Source organism: Gymnogyps californianus, chromosome 7 (genome assembly GCF_018139145.2).
Source record: "Gymnogyps californianus isolate 813 chromosome 7, ASM1813914v2, whole genome shotgun sequence".
Taxonomy (NCBI): Eukaryota; Metazoa; Chordata; class Aves; order Accipitriformes; family Cathartidae; genus Gymnogyps; species Gymnogyps californianus.
In genome coordinates, this window is record NC_059477.1 from 7755535 (window position 1) to 7772916 (window position 17382).

Below are 17382 nucleotides of genomic sequence, written 5' to 3' on the forward strand. Positions count from 1 at the left end.
CTGGATATCAGGACACTTAAGAATGCAATTCATATTTGAATGTATGATGCATAATTTTTCAAAGTTGTATATTTTAAGTGGGAATAAAAGTAATTTAATCATTATCAAGGATGAAAATGGCTATCTATATTTTGTGTCTTAGAGGCTGGTATACTGTACATAATACTGACTTTTATAATACTGATCTGTTTCACTAATCTAAATAGGTTGAATCTTTGCCACAATTGTGTACATGTTGTTAATTATTTGCATTTTACAGTGGAGGAATGACAGGGTAACTCATACTAATTTCAGCTAATAAAATACTGAGATGGGTAGAGAGTGCATGTGCGCTCTTTCAGGTCTAAAGGGCTCAGCTGTGGTGCGTAACTCCTTTGTGCATGCGTCATTTAAACATTAGGACAGTCACGTTGCATAGTATTTAAATATGTTGAATATCTGTAAGTTAGTTGAAGAAAAACTTCTTTTCATAGGCAGTAGTTATTGACAGATTACTTCATGTGGTCAGGAAACAATAGTTCGCTATCCCTTTTTGGTTTTCACCCTTTCCTCTCAACTTATTCTGGCACTTCTCCTGACTGGACTTGTTCTAGGCTCTTGGCTTGGTTGGTCTGTCTAGATTTCTAACCATGAAAGCAGGGCGTCTGCTTCTAAAGAAGTCTTTGTTCGTGTAGCATTCAGGCATACTTTTAAGGATTAGTAGCAATATGCTGCTACTTGTTCCTTCTGCTTGAAGATAGGCTTGAATATAACCTGTTAAAAGTTCTTAATCTTGTGAGTTAAAGAAGCCTCAATTTGCAGCTGATGGAGTTTCAGTCAATAAATGCTCAATTAAAAATGAATGCAAAGGCCTTACTTAGGGTAGATGAATTATTAATATTTTGGAAGCGAGCACTGTGATAGAATGGAGTCCACCTGAATGTGACTTACCACTGAGTTGTTCCTATTGGTGCAAGCTTCCTGAAATTCATCTGATGTAAAGTGAATGAGTCACTGATGGAAAAATGCGATATGATCTGAATCCTAAAATAGCAGTACCTTCACTTCAGTAACTATCCAGTTTGTATGGGTCAAAAATACAGTATTTCACTGTTACAGGAGCAGGAAGGCTTGGTCCGAGACACTTACTGGGTCGAGGTCAGGCTGGAAAGGATTATAAGCCAGGGAAGAAACGCCTCTGCAATAAGCTTCATTCCTGTCCCTTGCAGCCTGCACCACTGCTTGCATCATCTTGTTTTTCTCATAACTTAAATGAGTACTGTGTGAGAATATTACATAGTTGTTTGTAACAGAAATGTTGCCATTTCTTAATGGACAGCCCTCCCCAACTGCTTTTTATCAAGGGGAGGTTTTACTATTGATAAACTTTGGATGAAGCAGTGGTACTTTTCTTGGCAATTCAGTACTGTTATAATAGATTGTGTTCATTTGGTAAATAGATTGTACAGAAAGAACTTACACATACAAATCAGTATATTTTCATGAATATTTTCTTTCACAGTTCTTTAGAATAACAAATGTCAAAAAAAGTATGTCTCAGACATAGTGAATGCTGATTTCTACTTATTTTGCAATGTTTATGCCCCTTGTTAAAAATTACCTGAATATAATAAGCAATGCAGGCTTAAATATTTTGTAAGCTTATGTATCTTGCAAATAACATACTTGGAAGTTTCATAAGCAGTGTTTGTTATTCTTGTTCCATGTGCTGCTTTTTAATAACTTACTGAAACTGTAGAGTGATTAAGTGACTAAAATTCTTACAAGGTTAGATCTTTGTTTTCCTCACAGTGGAACTATTACAGCCCTAAGTTGAGAGAACGAAATTGCTCTCATATGCAAATATCTCTCATATATATTCACCTGAAGTATCTCAGGAGAAATACCCCCTGAATAACATCAATAAGAATAGGAAGAGAATTGGAAAAATGAGATCTGGGTAGGCCAGAGGAACCGCAAAAAAAAAAGTAACAGCAGCCGCACTGCATCAGACCAAGAGACAATTTATCACACTCCAAAACCCAGACACGTGGGGAAGAAAGAGGTAAGAAAAAGACAAGGCCAGGTACTTCTCAGGAGTGCTTGCCACACGTAACGTCCCACAATTCTTAATCTAGAAGATTTTCTCTACTAGATGTAGCCTGTGATGGCGTTCTCTTCCAACTATGTCCCCTGGTTCTCCCTTGAATCCCTATACATTTTTAGCATCTCTTGGAAACCCAACAGTTCCACAGCTCTGCTACAGCTTGTTTTGAACATGACTCCTACTAGCTTGTCGTATTAGATCTCTAGGGAAAAATACTTCGAGGAAGTGATATCCTACGCCTTCCTTTGCTTTGACTTGATGCCTTTTCTCTAGAAAGTGGGTATAAAAAAAGGAGTTGATGTATTGCAGTTGTGAAGAACAAAATCTCTTGATGCATTTTAGTGCTAGAAACTTTTTTAGGAAATTAGAAACTTTATCTCTCTTAAGGTGCTTGATTCTTTGCTATGAATGGGCCTTAATCAGCAAAATCTTTAATGAAGCAAATAGTCTTTGTTCCAGGTCATGTACTGGGTGTATTTTATGTAGCTATGATCACCGTAAGTGCTTTTACAGTGATATCTGCCAATCACCCTTTTCTTTTTCCCTCACACTAGTATTAGAGGCTTAGAAGTGACCTTGGCTTAGTCTGTCACTTTTAGTTCTTTCGATTCAATAGATGCTCTGTCTTCTTACAGAGAGTGGCTGTTGCTGGTATTAGCAATAAGGCCCAGATGTTTTATTCATTTATGATGTTATAGCCCTAATATGTGACCTTCATAGCACATTACTGAAATGAATGGCAAAAATAATCAGTTCTTTCGATCATAAAATAGCAGCATTGCATTTGTTTAGTGAAAGAGACCTCAGAGGTGATGTCTTTATTTTACGTTTGTGATTGAAAATGGTTACAGAGTGTTGTAATACATTTGGACATAAATTTGAGCAAGTCTGGCTTAAAACTGAAGAGATGTTCCCAAAGTATACCCAATCAGACTTCAAAAAAGAGATGGACTCCTAAATTAAAGCAAGATACAGTGGAAAAGAAAGCATCACAGCTTTCATTTAAAAAAAAAAAAAAAATGCATGGAAAGAAGCAGAAGCATTCCTGAAGGGAAGAGAGGAACAAATTATTATAGAAGGTTCACAAGGCAAAACAATATTCTTAGTACAGTCAGCCATTAGGGAAATGTGTTCTTACGGATGCTGCATCCTTGGACCTCTGTTGGAATGAAACTGTCTTGTCAGCATATAATATGGGTGTAGCGCATCTTTTGTAGCTGTAGAAAATCAGCTAAAACCTTACATTGCTCAGGCCTCTACTAAATTCTAACAGGCTTGGTATTCTAGGAGACCTTTTGTCCTGTTTGTGTTTCATCTCCATTCCCGTTTTATTCCTTGGTTTACCTTCTGATACTGAGGCTGTCAGTCTTGTGCTCTGAACGCTGCATGTAAAGATTGGATCGAAGACATCATGGTAGTTTGGTCTCTATATAATAATACGAATCCACTGCAAGCTCTCAATCAATGTTTTCTACCAATCTTAGTAATGTCTGACATGTCAAGTAGTTGTCGTGGTTTGGGAACAGTAGACTACTTAAGGAAAAGATGAATTCACCTCCACTTTAAAAAAAAATCTATGGCTGCAACTTAATGCCTCCTTAAAATCAGGTAACAGTAAAGTTTCTAGTCAAGAAACCTTTAATTTTCACTCTTCATCATCACTTTCTTTTGTTGTCTTCTCTCTTCCAAGTATAAACACTACATAAAGGAGGCTTTTCTGACTGACCTCTCTAATCCATATCAACTAGCTTAGTAATCATCGTGTAAGCCAGCTGGCTGCGTTAGCCCTCTGGGCTCCCTCCACAAGCATGGAGCAAAGCACAGCATTGCCTGGCAGTGTGCTCTCCTAATGTGGCTCTAAACACTCTAGGGTTTTGTTAATTAAATGGAGAGAAGAAGGATTAGGAAAGTTGGTCAGAAAGGACATAGCAAAGATATTCTCTCCTCAAATGTCTGTCAGACTAGAATCAAAATAAGGGGATAAACTATAAGGGACCAAAAGGAGTTTAAGTGCTGTTGTCTCACCTTTGTGAACCTTTTCCTTGAGTAAGAACCTAGTAGGTGTCAAAACTACACTTTGTGTCAGTAGTATCAGCCTTACACCACAAGCTCTTCAGTCTTGTCAATACAAAAAGTCTGTATTCTAGAAATAGCAATTCTAGATTTTATGTCCCACACAGAAATACCAAGTTACAGTTCTAAAGAGTACTTGCTATACATAAATAATTGCCCATTCTTTGTCCGTATGGGGAGGCAGGGAGAAGTGGAACGAGGAATCTTCCCCCAAGATAGCAAAAAGGGAAAAAGCTTTTAAATGTGCTCTTTATTCAAAGCACTGAAGTGTCTGCAGTTTCTATCACTGATAACTTGTCAGCATTAACTGGCAGACTTCTTTTTGATAGATGCAAAAAAAGTTCTTTCACCAGCAGCACCCAGCTGGGAGTCTGTTGGAACAACCTCCTGGCAATTGCAGGCTAATGTCTTAGAAGCAAACAATAAAAACTTCTGAAACAAAACAAACCCACACCAAACACCACCCCGCCACCCCCCTGGCCAAACCCTCTGTTGGAATGGTTAAAGACCTGATTCTGTATTGATCATTTTCCTTAGCTTCATTCCTTGACATAAACGTTTATTCTTTAACCCAGCAAAGACGTAGTCACCAGTATAATGTTTTGTAGATAATGACATGCTTTGGTTTAATATTAATGCCAGACAGGACAATATTCCTTGGATACAGAGGAGCAAAATATAATGGCTTTCAAAGCGAGGGTGAGTTGGGGTTCTTACTTTGTTTTGGGAGAAAGGAGATTTTTGCATGGGGAAGAGGAACAAGGTTGAACTCTGGGGCATTCTGTAAGATGGTAACTTGTCTTCTGAAGTCAAGAGGCTAGAGCTGATGGCTGAGCTGCTTTATGAAGGCCCAGGATGTCTGGGCTCAAACCCCTGAAACACTTTTTTGAGGGAGAGGGGGAGGGAAATATCTTTTTCCGTGTCAGTTTGTCTTACTGCAATCTTTTAGTGCTTTTGTATTTGAGTGTAAAAGAATATTCACAGTATTGGACAGAAAGGAGCTTGGCTCTACTTCACTCCATTGCCTTTCAATCCTCCTTGCTCTGCATCCTATCATTATTTTGTTGTATAATTCTTCAACACGCTTAAAGTCTGAACTCATTACTAAGCATAGAGCAGTCTGAAGAATTTTTTTCCTATTGCTAACCAGGGAATTCTTCTTACGTTTTAAACTTGGTTTTGTTCCAAATCTTTTAGCAGGAACGTAGAAGTGTTACTGTAATACAGGAGCACTAGAGGACAGATGCTTAAAGGCAAGATGTGGCATTGTATTTCTGGAATAGTAAATTAAAAAGCAAAGATGACTCCTCTTTAAGCTTTATTCGATTACTTTGAAAAGGCATGATGAAAAAAATCATCAGAAAAAAATCAGTGAAAAATTCTCTAAAACTAGGGAATAGGAAGAAAGTTGTACATAACAAACTGTCACACTTTTACTAAATAGCAGATTGTTTGCACTAAAGACAGGAATGGCAATGTCTCTATAACAGGAAGCAGTGATCTCCGGTATTTCTGTATAACCAGAAGCAGACAAGAATGTAAGAAAACTAGAAAATGCCTCGTCTTCTGGAAATTCTCCATAAATGGAAATCTACTAGAAAGCGAGCCCTGTCTTCTGGGCCTATAGATCCTGGTTGCAGGGAAGTGGTCTGTTTCTCTCTGCTCCTGGCAGAATACTGTTTCACAAGTATTTCTGCTGGGCATAGTCACTTCCACTTTCTAAATAAAAACTGTGCATGTGTTCTAGTAAAGTGTTCTGTACACACTTGCTATGGCTGATGGTCTCATCAGAAAGGACAGTACTTAGAATTGTATGAAAACAGTGACAGGTTCTTAGGAAAGAAATTTAGATGCAACAAAGAATAAGACAACGGACAAATAATGATTTCTTCCTCACCTTGGGGAACTGCATAAAAGCAGGGTGTTCTAGAGGATCTTTTATGAATGTAAAAAGGCAGAGTTAAATCCATGGCATACAGTGAGCAATTTACTTTGGAAAGGAAGGAAAAAAAGGTGAAGAGAGTGATGAAGAGATAGTAGATTATTCTTTATTTGTTCAAGCATAATATTAGCACTCTTGTATTAACTGTGCCTGCTGTGTATTTACTAGCTCTGCAGGATAAAAACAGAAGGGTGGATTAGGAAGAAGCGCAGGTCAAAGTGCAGTTCTGTCTGACGGACTCAGCCTATAAAGGAGCTGCTACTGCAGTAGGAACTAGCATAGGGAGCTAGAGCTTTTTCATCTAGGGGGCTACATAGCTGCTACGCAAGGTCAGCCGTTTCAGTAGGGTAGGAGAAGCAGAAATACAGAAACACCTTCTGTACCCAATACGCATGTTCCATGCGAGATGAAAGAGCAAAGAAAGCCTGCGATTTCAATGTTTCCTCTCACCTGTTTTCGTTTCCCACTCTAGAAGCAGAAAGCCAGCTCTATTAGACTCTCTAGAGTAGCAAATTCTCCCCATCCCCTTCTAGAAAGCTCTGCTGAGACCTTTCCCACCAGAAGACATGAGACCCCCGTCTCTCCTTGCCTGTCTCCTGAAAGCTCCTTCACCATGGTTAGACAAGGGCGCCGTGCTGATTCCGGAGGTAGGTGTGGTGACTTCCCAGGCTTTCCCCTCTGGGCTGGTGTGTTCCCACACCCCATCCCTTAACAGAATAGGGCGGTATTTAACTTTTTGTCTCTTCACTATGTCTCATACATGCATGGATATTGTGAAAACATTTTTATTGAGACTGTGTAAAGAATATTACAGAGGTTGGGTTTTTTCCTGATCCGTTTCTCCTTTATTACATTACTTCCTGTCAATCCTTTTCTCTAGAGTAAAAATACTGTTCAAAAATATCTTTAAAAAATATTTAAGTCTTTGGGGGTGTTACTGAGCAACATGACGATATGTTTGTTTTAGATCTGCAGAAGTGCTCTGTGAAGCAAAAACTGAGACACACACGTGACTTCATAATGACTAATTTTGTCAGACTGAAGCAATATGAATCCTTTTGTAAATCAAGCAGAGCTGTCCCTGAATTTGATGCTATGAAATCCTAATGTAAAAAAAGGCCTGGTGAGTAACGAGCATTCTATAAAACACAAAAACGGGATGGTGGAAAGACATTGACTAATACTGAAGTAATACAGCTATCAGTACTGAACAAATCAGAAAAAAATCCTGGTTAGCCTCACTTCCTTCTGTACTGGAAGATTTCAAACTCTACGCTGAGAGTTGTTCACCAGCTAGAAGCTGATTTTAAAAACACAGTCATACCCTCATTGTCCTAAAGAAAACATTGCCCTATAGCCTTGGGCTAAGGACAGCTTTTGTGTAACAACTGAATGAGATTTTGTTAATGTGGTGAATTGCTCGTAGGAGTAATAAGGCAAATCAAGCTTACAACATCGCTGTAATGGTTTCCTCGTGTTTCTCACCCAGTAATGCTTCCACAGTTTTCAGACTTAATGGTTTTTTTTCAAGAAAACGAACAATAAAGATTAATATTAAACAAAATAAGGCATCAACTGACCAAACCAAAATAATATGTGAAGTCCATCCTTTTGGTCATGTTAGGCTTGCTTTCTACTGCCTTGTTAGAAACTGAGTTATTTCTTAAAAGATCAGTTCAGGGCAGCTAAGCCTCTTTACAAGTCCAGGTGTCTGGATGGCACAAGAGCAAAATATGTACTAAAACTCTCATGTCGATAAAGGCTTTTCTGGGAGACTAATAGTAGTATCGATGAACAAATCAGTGGTAATCCTTTCCTTGCTCCAGATATTAATACTACTGATACTACAAAGCACTGGATCCGCTAAGAGGCTGAAGCTTATCGCTTACATACAGGACAACTTGCTGAGCCTTTTAAGTAGGACCATGGTGGCTTGCACACTTGTGATTTCTACCAAATTATAGGACTTTGTCCGTTTCTTGCTGATAAGTGTAATGTCATGAAGAGGAGACATAAGGAAAAATATTCTGAAATACTCTATCCATGTTACAGGCTGGAGACTCGGGAATAGCAAAAAAATGAGTACCTGCCTACCAAAAGTGCTTTGCATCTTGCCAAGTTTTATTCAGTTGTGTTAATAACTAGTTGTATGAGTAAAAACTAACAAGACTAACAACTTGTAACAGAAAATTAATCTATTGAATAATGGAAAGCAGTTCTTTAGACTCCAAAGAAATTCAAAATAATTTTATTCGATTATAAATACAGACAAAAATTTCAGTGTCTTTTTAAAAGGAATCCCAGTCCTTCTGCCCACTTCTTAGTGGTTAATTTTCACCACTGAGTATCTTAGTAGCCTGTAAATCGAAAGCTAGAGATAACAGGAAAGTAAATATAGAAACATGTAATTCATTTGTTTACATTCTGTAATATGATGTCAGTAGCTGTTGTTTACCTATTTGTTAGTCATGCTGAGGACTAAACAAGCTAGTAAAGAAAAATTGCATCTTCACTGGAAGGGTGTTTCCTGCTTTACATTAACAGTAACGTCTGGTTTAGGCTTTCATTCCTCTGTCCGTGATTCTGTCAGACATAGTAGCTCAATGCAAGCAATGGAATCAATCACTTGGTCTCTTCTGCAACAGAAAATACTTTCCTTCATTTACAGTAAGCTTGGCTTTGATTAGAAGTATAATCCCAAGCCTGTACATTTCAGTTTTTTCCCATGTTGAGGCTGGGGGGGTGTAATACCATATAGGGAGATGTGGCTGTGCTCTCAGGCTGTCTAGACTGATTGACTCTGTGTTCTGAATTAAGGCCAGACAGCAGCAACGCCACCGCTTCCGCTTGCAACTGGTGACTAAACTCGGTGGGAGTGGAGCAGGGCACTCAGTGCTGAGTCAGGAAAATAACAGGCTGCTTCACCTTTCTCGGCCCAAATGATGGGAGAAATCAGATATGCATGAAACAGCTGTTGAAAAGCAATTATCTTCTTCAAGAGAAGAAATGGTTTGCAAGAAGACTTCCCTAGGGATGAGTAACCTCTGACTCTATGTAAAGTCCGAGTTATTCCTCTGGCCTGTTGTTTAGCAATTCACTGACAACAAGCAGTAATGCTGTACAACCAATCCTTAGGAAGCCAAAATTTATCATTTGGTAGAACAATTCTAACATCTTAGAAATAACCTTCACTGTTTGTGTGATGTTGTGAAGTTATAAAATCAAGTAGAGAAAATAAATCCTCCTTTTCCTTAAGCTACTGACTTACTGATCAAAGTACACATAAACCACTCTTTTTGTTTATTGCTCTATTTGCTAGAATTTGGGAACTTACTGACTCATCTGCAGTTTTGCTTTGATCAGGTCTGTAGTACAAGAGCTGTGAGAAAAGTCAGTAAATAACAATAAAAGTTAATCTTTATTAATGATTTTTTTTACCTATGAGGAGGGAGCAAAGTTACGAAAATTAGCAACATGGATCAAGTCTAGGTATAGGAACTCTCCTCCTTTTCTTGATAGAATAAGAATTTTTGAGTTGGCTTCCTTAAGGAATTATTATTATCACTTGGTAGCAAGAACAAGTGACTGGAACACAGGATTACATGGTGGTTCTTTCTGGCTCTGCCATGGATTTACTTGAACAAACCACTTATCTTCTGTGTGCTGCTGTTTGTCAAGCTGTGATATACTTTACTGCAGACAGCGAAGTTGTGAGAATGAATAAATGGAAATGTTTGGGGGGGTTCTTCCTTTGTAGGCCATGAGATTGCTGAAAAACCTACATTTCAAATATACTTTTTTTGAAGTATAAATATGAAAAATATGTATTTACTGCTTACAGTGGAGCAAAAGTGCCACAGAGTTGCGCAAGTATCAAGGCAACGCATGTATTTCTAGATGGGAGGAAACAGTTCAGCTGTAAAGCATTTTTTAAATGGAAAACTCTTAACTCACAACCCCTTTTCAATGACAACAGTTTATTGTGAAATCCTCTCACTTTCTATCCGTGTTTTCTTTTTCCCTTTGTATTGGTAATTTTTCCAAATGAACTTGCAAAAAAAATTTTAACAGTAGGTAAGGAGCAGTAGGCTTGTCAAGAATCCATGGTGTACAATACAGCTTCCGTATTTTACATCCAGTTTTTAAAAGGCTGCCATTACTCAGCCTCTTTCTCTTAGTCTATTGTATTTTCTGTTGGCTTAAAGACTACTTAATTTAGCTTGCATGTTAACATAAAATCTGACTGTATTAAGATATAACAATATTGAAGTTTTTAATTTAAAGCAACTTTCTCTATTCATTTAGTGAGAAATTGAAATGATCACACAATATCAATGTTCAGTTCTTCCCCTTGGAATCCTTTATACATTACACTTTTTTTTTCCTTGTAAGCCTAAATACCATGGTATCAGTGAATGTAAGCTGATTGGACATTACTAAAAAAAAAAAAACAAACCACAACAGTGACTGTGAATTTGCACTCCAAGGGAAAACAGGAAACTGATACTAATTCTGAGATGTGATTCATTAGTTGGTGATGAAGCAACCACTCTTTTATTTTTTTGCGAAAGGTCCTTGGGTTCTTTGAAGGAATAATTCTTTAAAAAGAAAAGAAAACAGATAATGTTTACCCGCACCTAGTTCAAAGTTTTAATATAGTACGTTGTCTACATTGAATTAAGCCAATTGCATCAAAACTTCAGGAATACTTAATGATTATTAAGTCATGTTTCTCTTCAGTAGGTTAACTAGCAGTTCTTTTACAAACATTATGCTTCTGGCTGTATTGAGTAAGTTGCCTACCAGTGTTCCTGATTAGTTTCTGCCATGATGATTGCTCTCCATTGAAAATATACTCAGTAAGTGGCTTCTCATTTTGCTCGCTCTTGTTAGATCTACCTGATGCACCTGATTTTTATTTTTTTTTTTTTTTTTTTAGAACTGAGCCTGTAAAAGTCCACTTACAGTCAATTTAACAGATTTCAAAGTAAAATGATCTCTTGTAGAATCTAAGTCCAAAATTTCACCAGTGGTTCCCAAATCCAGTTCAAAAGTTTGGGAGGGGGAGTTATACCAGTATTTTAGAAAGACACTCTAACTGATGTAATTTTCATTCTTTAAATTAAACAAGCCCTTTAAGGTAGGGTTTGCAACTTCTTGTTGCACCTATTGTGCTAGAATTCATCACTTCTGTTAAAGAGGCCTCAGCATAATCTCTCTACAACATGATATGTTTTCTGAGGCTTTTTCTTGTACAGTTTTGTGAGTTTTCATATGCTTATTTCATAAATGATTTTCTTTCAGGATTCCCTTAACTCCGAATCTGTCCCTTGGTAAATATGTATAGGATATTTTTAACTGCATTTAAGGCTTAAAACATCATTGTTTTATTGAAACATCTCATGCTCACATGAAAAAAGCAAAGCCAGAAGTTTAGACTTTTGGTGCCCATAGTGTGAAACTGATCACATGGTAACAGTATTGGGGTTTAAAAATTAATATTCTGAATTAATATTAATTAATTCCACTTGATAGGTGTTCTAGCATGTTTTCTTTTTCCTGAAACACTGCTATACTGAGCAGATGTTGAACTCCCCTGTAAGCTGATATGGGTAATGCTACGAGGGATTTGATAGCAGCCTACAACTGCCTGAGCTACCATGATGATAGTGCTAAAACCTTCTTACTAATGACAGATGATAGAAGGGCCACAAACTGTGACTGAAGAGGTTCAAGCCGGGCCCCGGACACTTCTTACCCAGAGGGATAGTGCAGTGGTAAAACTGGAGGCGAGATCTCCATCAGGGACGTTTTACAGACCCAGATCTTCACAGCCCTGCACCTGCTGCTTAGCATCCCTATCGCTGGTGGAGGTGCTGCAGGGCTCTGCTGTGACCCGGGGGATTTTAAATTACCTCATTTAATATCCTATTAGTTTGAAAATCGTTGGTTTTTTCCTCCATGGATGGGTTCACACTGGCACTTACTGCACTCTTTGCTTGTATTAACAGCTTTTCTGAAACAGCTGGTCTCCAAGAAAGTCTTTGTATGACAAAGCATGGATGTGTCCCCCTCTTCTTATTTCTAGCGCTTCTCAGTAGCGCTTGACTGCTTCAAGCCTTCGGGTCCAGCAGAAACTGTTTTACGACTCAGGTGCCTTAACCGAAGGGAGATCACAGGGCAAATACTTTCCCCCCCGCCGCTGAAATTCAGTCGCCCTGAAGCTCCAGCCTGGCCGGAGCGGGGAGGACCTCTCCGTGACCGCGCAGCTGCGCTCCCCCAGCGGGGCCGGGCAGCGCTTGCGTGGGCCGGGCCTGCCCGCTCCCGGCGGAAGGGAGAGGCGGGCGGGGAGCGGCGCGGCGGCCCCGGCCCGGTGCGGAGCAGGGCCCGCCTCCGGCACCACATGATGCCGCTTCTCCTTCCTGCCGCCCCTGTCCCGAGGAGAAAAGGGAACTGGGCGCAGGGCGGGAGGAAGTGATTCCGCTCCCCGCCCCGCCGCCGGCCGCGGGAAACGCGCGGCCCCTCCGCCGCCCCCCCCCCCCCTTGCCGCCGCCGGGCAGCGCGGGGCCGGGCGCTTCCCAGGGCAGAGCTGCGCGGCTGTGCGCGCCCCGCGGAGGCAGCGCGGGGCCGGGCCATGGCGCGGCTGTGGCTGTTGGTGCTGCTGGCCGGCGCGCTGGCCCCGGGCAGCGCCTTTAACCTGGACGTGGAGCACCCGGCCGTCTACTCGGGCCCCGAAGGCAGCTACTTCGGCTTCGCCGTGGACTTCTTCGCTCCCGACCCATTCTCGTAAGTGCCCTGCCGCGTCCTGCCCGGCGGAGCCGCCCCCGTCCCGTCCCGGGCGGCCGGCGTCCGCCGGAGCTGCCGCTCGCCGGGGCGGGGGGCCTGTCCCGGCGGCTCCTTGCTTTGCTCCGCTCCGCTCCGCTCCGCTCCGCTCCGCTTGTGGTGCGTTGGCGGCGGCGCTGTGGCCGAGGGTGGCGTTGTCCCGGCGAGGTGCGAGAACCCGGCCGGCCCGGATGAGGAGGGCGATGCAGGGGCCGGGAGAAGCCCCCCGTTGTCAGCAGCCGAGCTGCTACCGCTAGTTCACAGTGCGGGCTGGGGGGAGAGCCGACGCCAGGGCGGCTCTCGGAAGAGAAGCGATTAATTGATGGGAGCCGTTTGCTCAGGCCCGGGTGCCTGGATGGGGAGCGCTGTGAGGGAGCCGCCCCGCGCCTGCCGCCGGCCGGGCTGGGGGCTCCGGCGGCCGCCCTGCCCTGCCCTGCCCGCAGCTGGGCCCGCACGAAGGGTCGGTCTCTGCAGCGGGACCCCCGCGCTCTCCGGCGTGCCCAGGCACGGGTACCGCGGCCGCAGAGCCACAGCGGGCACACAGACTTGGCTGCATCTCCCGCCCCTTCTGGGATGGCTCTGGCTGCTCAGACCCGTTCACCGGGAAGCAAAACTTGATTCCGTGCGGGTGGTAGGCTCTCTAACACGGCATCAGCTTTGCACTGCTGGATTCTCTGAATAGCCTTATCAGTCTGCGGTTTATGCAAATAACGGTGATAATAAGTACAGCGTAGAAAGATGAAGGTATGGTATTTTGCTTCCTTACGCCTCGCACTTGAGGTTTTTTCCCGTGAAATTTCAGAAGTTCTGCTGTTCTCTTTTTTGACTGCACTTTGCAGAAGTGCTGTGTTTGAGTTTTGCTGTATCTGTGCGGGTCACAAAGCAGCTGAGGAGTCTAGAGAAGAAAAAGTTCCATGTAAATACTCTCCACATCTGCTTCCTGAATATGTTCTCATTTCATGTTAAACGAAAATTAGGCAATGCAGTAGCTGGTGTGTTTCAGACTTTTGAATGATCGTGTCGCTAACTGCAAAGTCGTGGTGTTGCCATAATGAATTAGCCTGTATTTCTCAAGTGCGGGCTACATTAAGATCCAGCTTTTGCCACTTTTTTCTCCTCCTTCCCCATCTTAGGAAAGCTGGAAAAGCTGCTGGCTTTCGTGATGCTGAGGGGATTTTCTCTCTTTCAATCTTTAGCTCATAAAACTTTATGAACAAGTTCTGTAGCTATTGAGCAAGTCTTTTTGTGGTACATCAGCTAGCCTTGTTTGTATTTCTTTACTGCCTACAAATATTAGAAGTCATCCGGTCTTAACTTGCACGTGTTGCAACATCTTTCTGTGCTATCTTAATCCTGTAAGTCTTAGTACTAAAAGAAAAAAGGTTCTATTTGTGTCCCTCCCTTTATTTTTAAGTCAGCATGTGTGGCTTCAGACTTACCAGGAGACTGGTAAGTGCATGTAGTAAACTTTCTTCCTTGCTTTCTGATAAGGAATTACGTGACCCAGCTCTTGTTGAAATCACTATTTGGAACCTTTCCATTATTTTTATAATAACTATTGACATCAAAGTGTATGGCTGTAAAAGAAAACAGTGTTGGCTTTGCTTTTTTTTTTTTTTAAACTTTGAACACTAGTGGTTTTCAGACAGCATGGAAGACTCCTTCATATTTTTAGGGGAATTTTCTCCTCAGTTTTTTGGTCTGACTGGAAGTTAGTCTGTATCTGCTAAGCTAAACCCTAGTACTGCACTTTATCCTAAATTTAAGCTCATAATTAAAACAAAGTAGCTATGCAACTTTTGCAGGAACAGGCTCTAATGGTGTTAAATTTTGAGTTTATGCCTATAGAGACTAGTATTTTGCCTCCTGAAATAGCCAGAAATACTTGTATGCAGTGTCCTCAAGGCATAGGCCCGTGTCTTCCCCATCATTCAAGAAAGATCAATACACACACACACAACGCAGACTGGAATGCCTGCAGATTCCCTCAAGCTGTTGGAGGGGAAAGAAAGGTAGTGATGAACCACGAGCTCAGTGATGTCTGCAGTTAAATGTTAGGTAGAAAACTGAATGAACTGTTTTGCAGCATGATTAGCAAAAAGTGTTTAGTAAAATGAACCTTGTTATATGGTTTCTATTGAGTGTCGTGTGTGACTTGGTTCCCCTACACCTTTGTTGTTGCTTTGGTGAATTTTTGTTTATCACCTGTTCTTTACATCAGTACTAGAGATAAAGTAAATGTAGTCGAGCTAAAGCTATTTGGATTGACTAGCCTGACCAGAAAGGAGTGCTATTAGTCCTTGAATGTTCAAGCTGCTGTTTCATAGTCTATTTTGACCTGCTGGATACCAAAGCAAAGCATATTTAGAAGTCCAATATGAAAGACCTATTCCAGGAGTCAAAGTGGTAGTCTTGTATCAGGGTGCTATGTGGTGCCTGACAGAGGGCATAACTATACTACTAAGTGACTGAACATAACTTTATAAAAACTGAAAAAGGTTTCTCATACACGCGATGTTTTAAAAGCATTGCAGTTGATTGTCTTCCAGTGTACAAGTACATGGAAATACCAGTTTCTCTTTATTGGCCCATGGCAAAGCACTGGCAAGTGATTGTTCCTGTAAGTACACCTCCCGAAGTGGAACTGCTGAGGATGTCAATACACTCCCAGTCTTGCCCGCAGCATTGTGTTGGGGCAGATGCTTGCATCATGTAGGAGATAGGCAGTATCAAAGCATAGCTGGTGTATTCCCGTGGAAATAATGATTTTCCCTCTATTTGCCCTTTCCCAAAGTATGTGGACTAGAGACTTCTTTGTATTTAGGTAACTTGTATATTATTATAAGACCTGTGACAAAATCTGCTTGTTTGGTCTATGATGATAAAAATGCCTTTTTTTTTTTTTTTTTTTTTTTGCTTTGGAAGAAGAGGTGATTAAACCTTTGTGGAGTCCCATAATGATTCCTTTATTGGTAATCTTGTTAATAAACTTAATCACAAAGATTATCTTCAGAAAGATTTAAAATATATGATTAGAATGGGAATGATTTATTTTTTAAAACAAGTATTTAATTTGGGGGGCTTCTCAAAAGCTAGTGATACAAGAGTAAAGTGGGAGGCAAGCTACCACTTGTTTAATAGATTGTAATTGTAATAATTAATGTGTTTCTTTACTTGGCATTATGATGTTTATTTTTAAGCATTTCTGTTATGCCCGGAGAGAGAGCATTTTAAGTTGATTAAAGCAATTCCAATTCTTGTTCTTGGAATCTAGAAAGTCTACGAATGGCAACTAAGGAAAACAAATGGATTGCCAGCTAGCCTGGATTTTTCTATCAGGGTCCACACCAGGAAATTTTTAAGGTTTTGAAAATCCACTTGGGTTGAAAACTAGTAGTTTATGTTGGTCTTGATATGAATTGAGCTTTGATGAGGTGCTACGTGTTTATACCTGGTATTTACATGTTAAGAACTATAAACTTAGCTCTGTACTAAACTGAAGTCTGGAAGATGACTGTGAAAACCAGAGCAAGTTTGGTAAGTCTGCATCTGCCTACCTGTAGACATTCTCTCCAACCAGTCTTGCAGCTTGTTCAGCTAACCCAATTTCGAAACTAATAACCATAACGCCTGATATGGGATGATAAGACTTGCTCTTGCAAGCTATATTCTCTCTTAAACAGTCTAAATGGAAACAACAGAGCAGATCCTGATGAAAGGAAGCATTTCGTTTTACATCTTCTATATGTCTTTGTCTATACTGCAAATTGACTCCCTCAGGAAAGTGCTGATGAGTCAATTGTGTCTCAGAGGTGTTGGAATTCCTGGAAGATGCTAATAATTTTGTTGGAAGATGCTAAGAACCTTGTTGGGTCTGGCTTTTTATTTGATCTGTTTCTTACTTCGCAACTTCGGAATTTTACCACCTGCACAGGCATAATCTTGTAGCAGTTCCTGCTCAGAGTGCACTTGACATGTTCATATAAGCAGAGATTTATAAAAGCACGACAGATCTTAATAAGAAAATGATTACTGTGTAATGAATTTCAGTAAGGATTCATTAATGTACAAACCTGTCGTTGACAGTCACTTGGGTACTTGGAGATTCTTTTTAAAAGAGCATTTGCTAATACTAGGCTGACTCACCACTTAGTACCTTCTGAGCTCAGCAGCACTACTATTTTGTTTATATATTGTTTCCATTTTTTACTGACTTCCTTGAATTACTCTTACATACAAAATTAACCAGAAATTATGCTAGCCAGTGACTTTCTTAAATTACAGAAGTACGTGATTTCCTGTTCTGGTGCATGCATACATATTTTTGAAAGGAAAAAAAAGAATATAAAAGGTGTTTATCTCATTTTAAATATCATTTTAAGTAGGACAGAATACTTTAATTTTCTCTTCTTTTGTCTCTTCTTTTCGGTAAATGTGGGGTTTTTTGCCTGCTTTTGCT

General features: G+C 40.6%; 1 protein-coding gene across 2 annotated transcripts in view; it reads left to right on the forward strand.

Annotated features, from left to right (window-relative positions):
- Positions 1-12646: 12646 nt before the first annotated feature.
- Positions 12647-17382, forward strand: part of ITGAV (integrin subunit alpha V) — a 51389-nt gene continuing 46653 nt past the window's right edge. For both annotated transcript variants that reach the window (XM_050899571.1, XM_050899572.1), the window contains exon 1: positions 12647-12887. In XM_050899571.1, the coding sequence (XP_050755528.1) occupies positions 12736-12887 (152 nt within the window). In that variant the 5' untranslated portion in view covers positions 12647-12735. The remainder of the gene's footprint in view (positions 12888-17382) is intronic.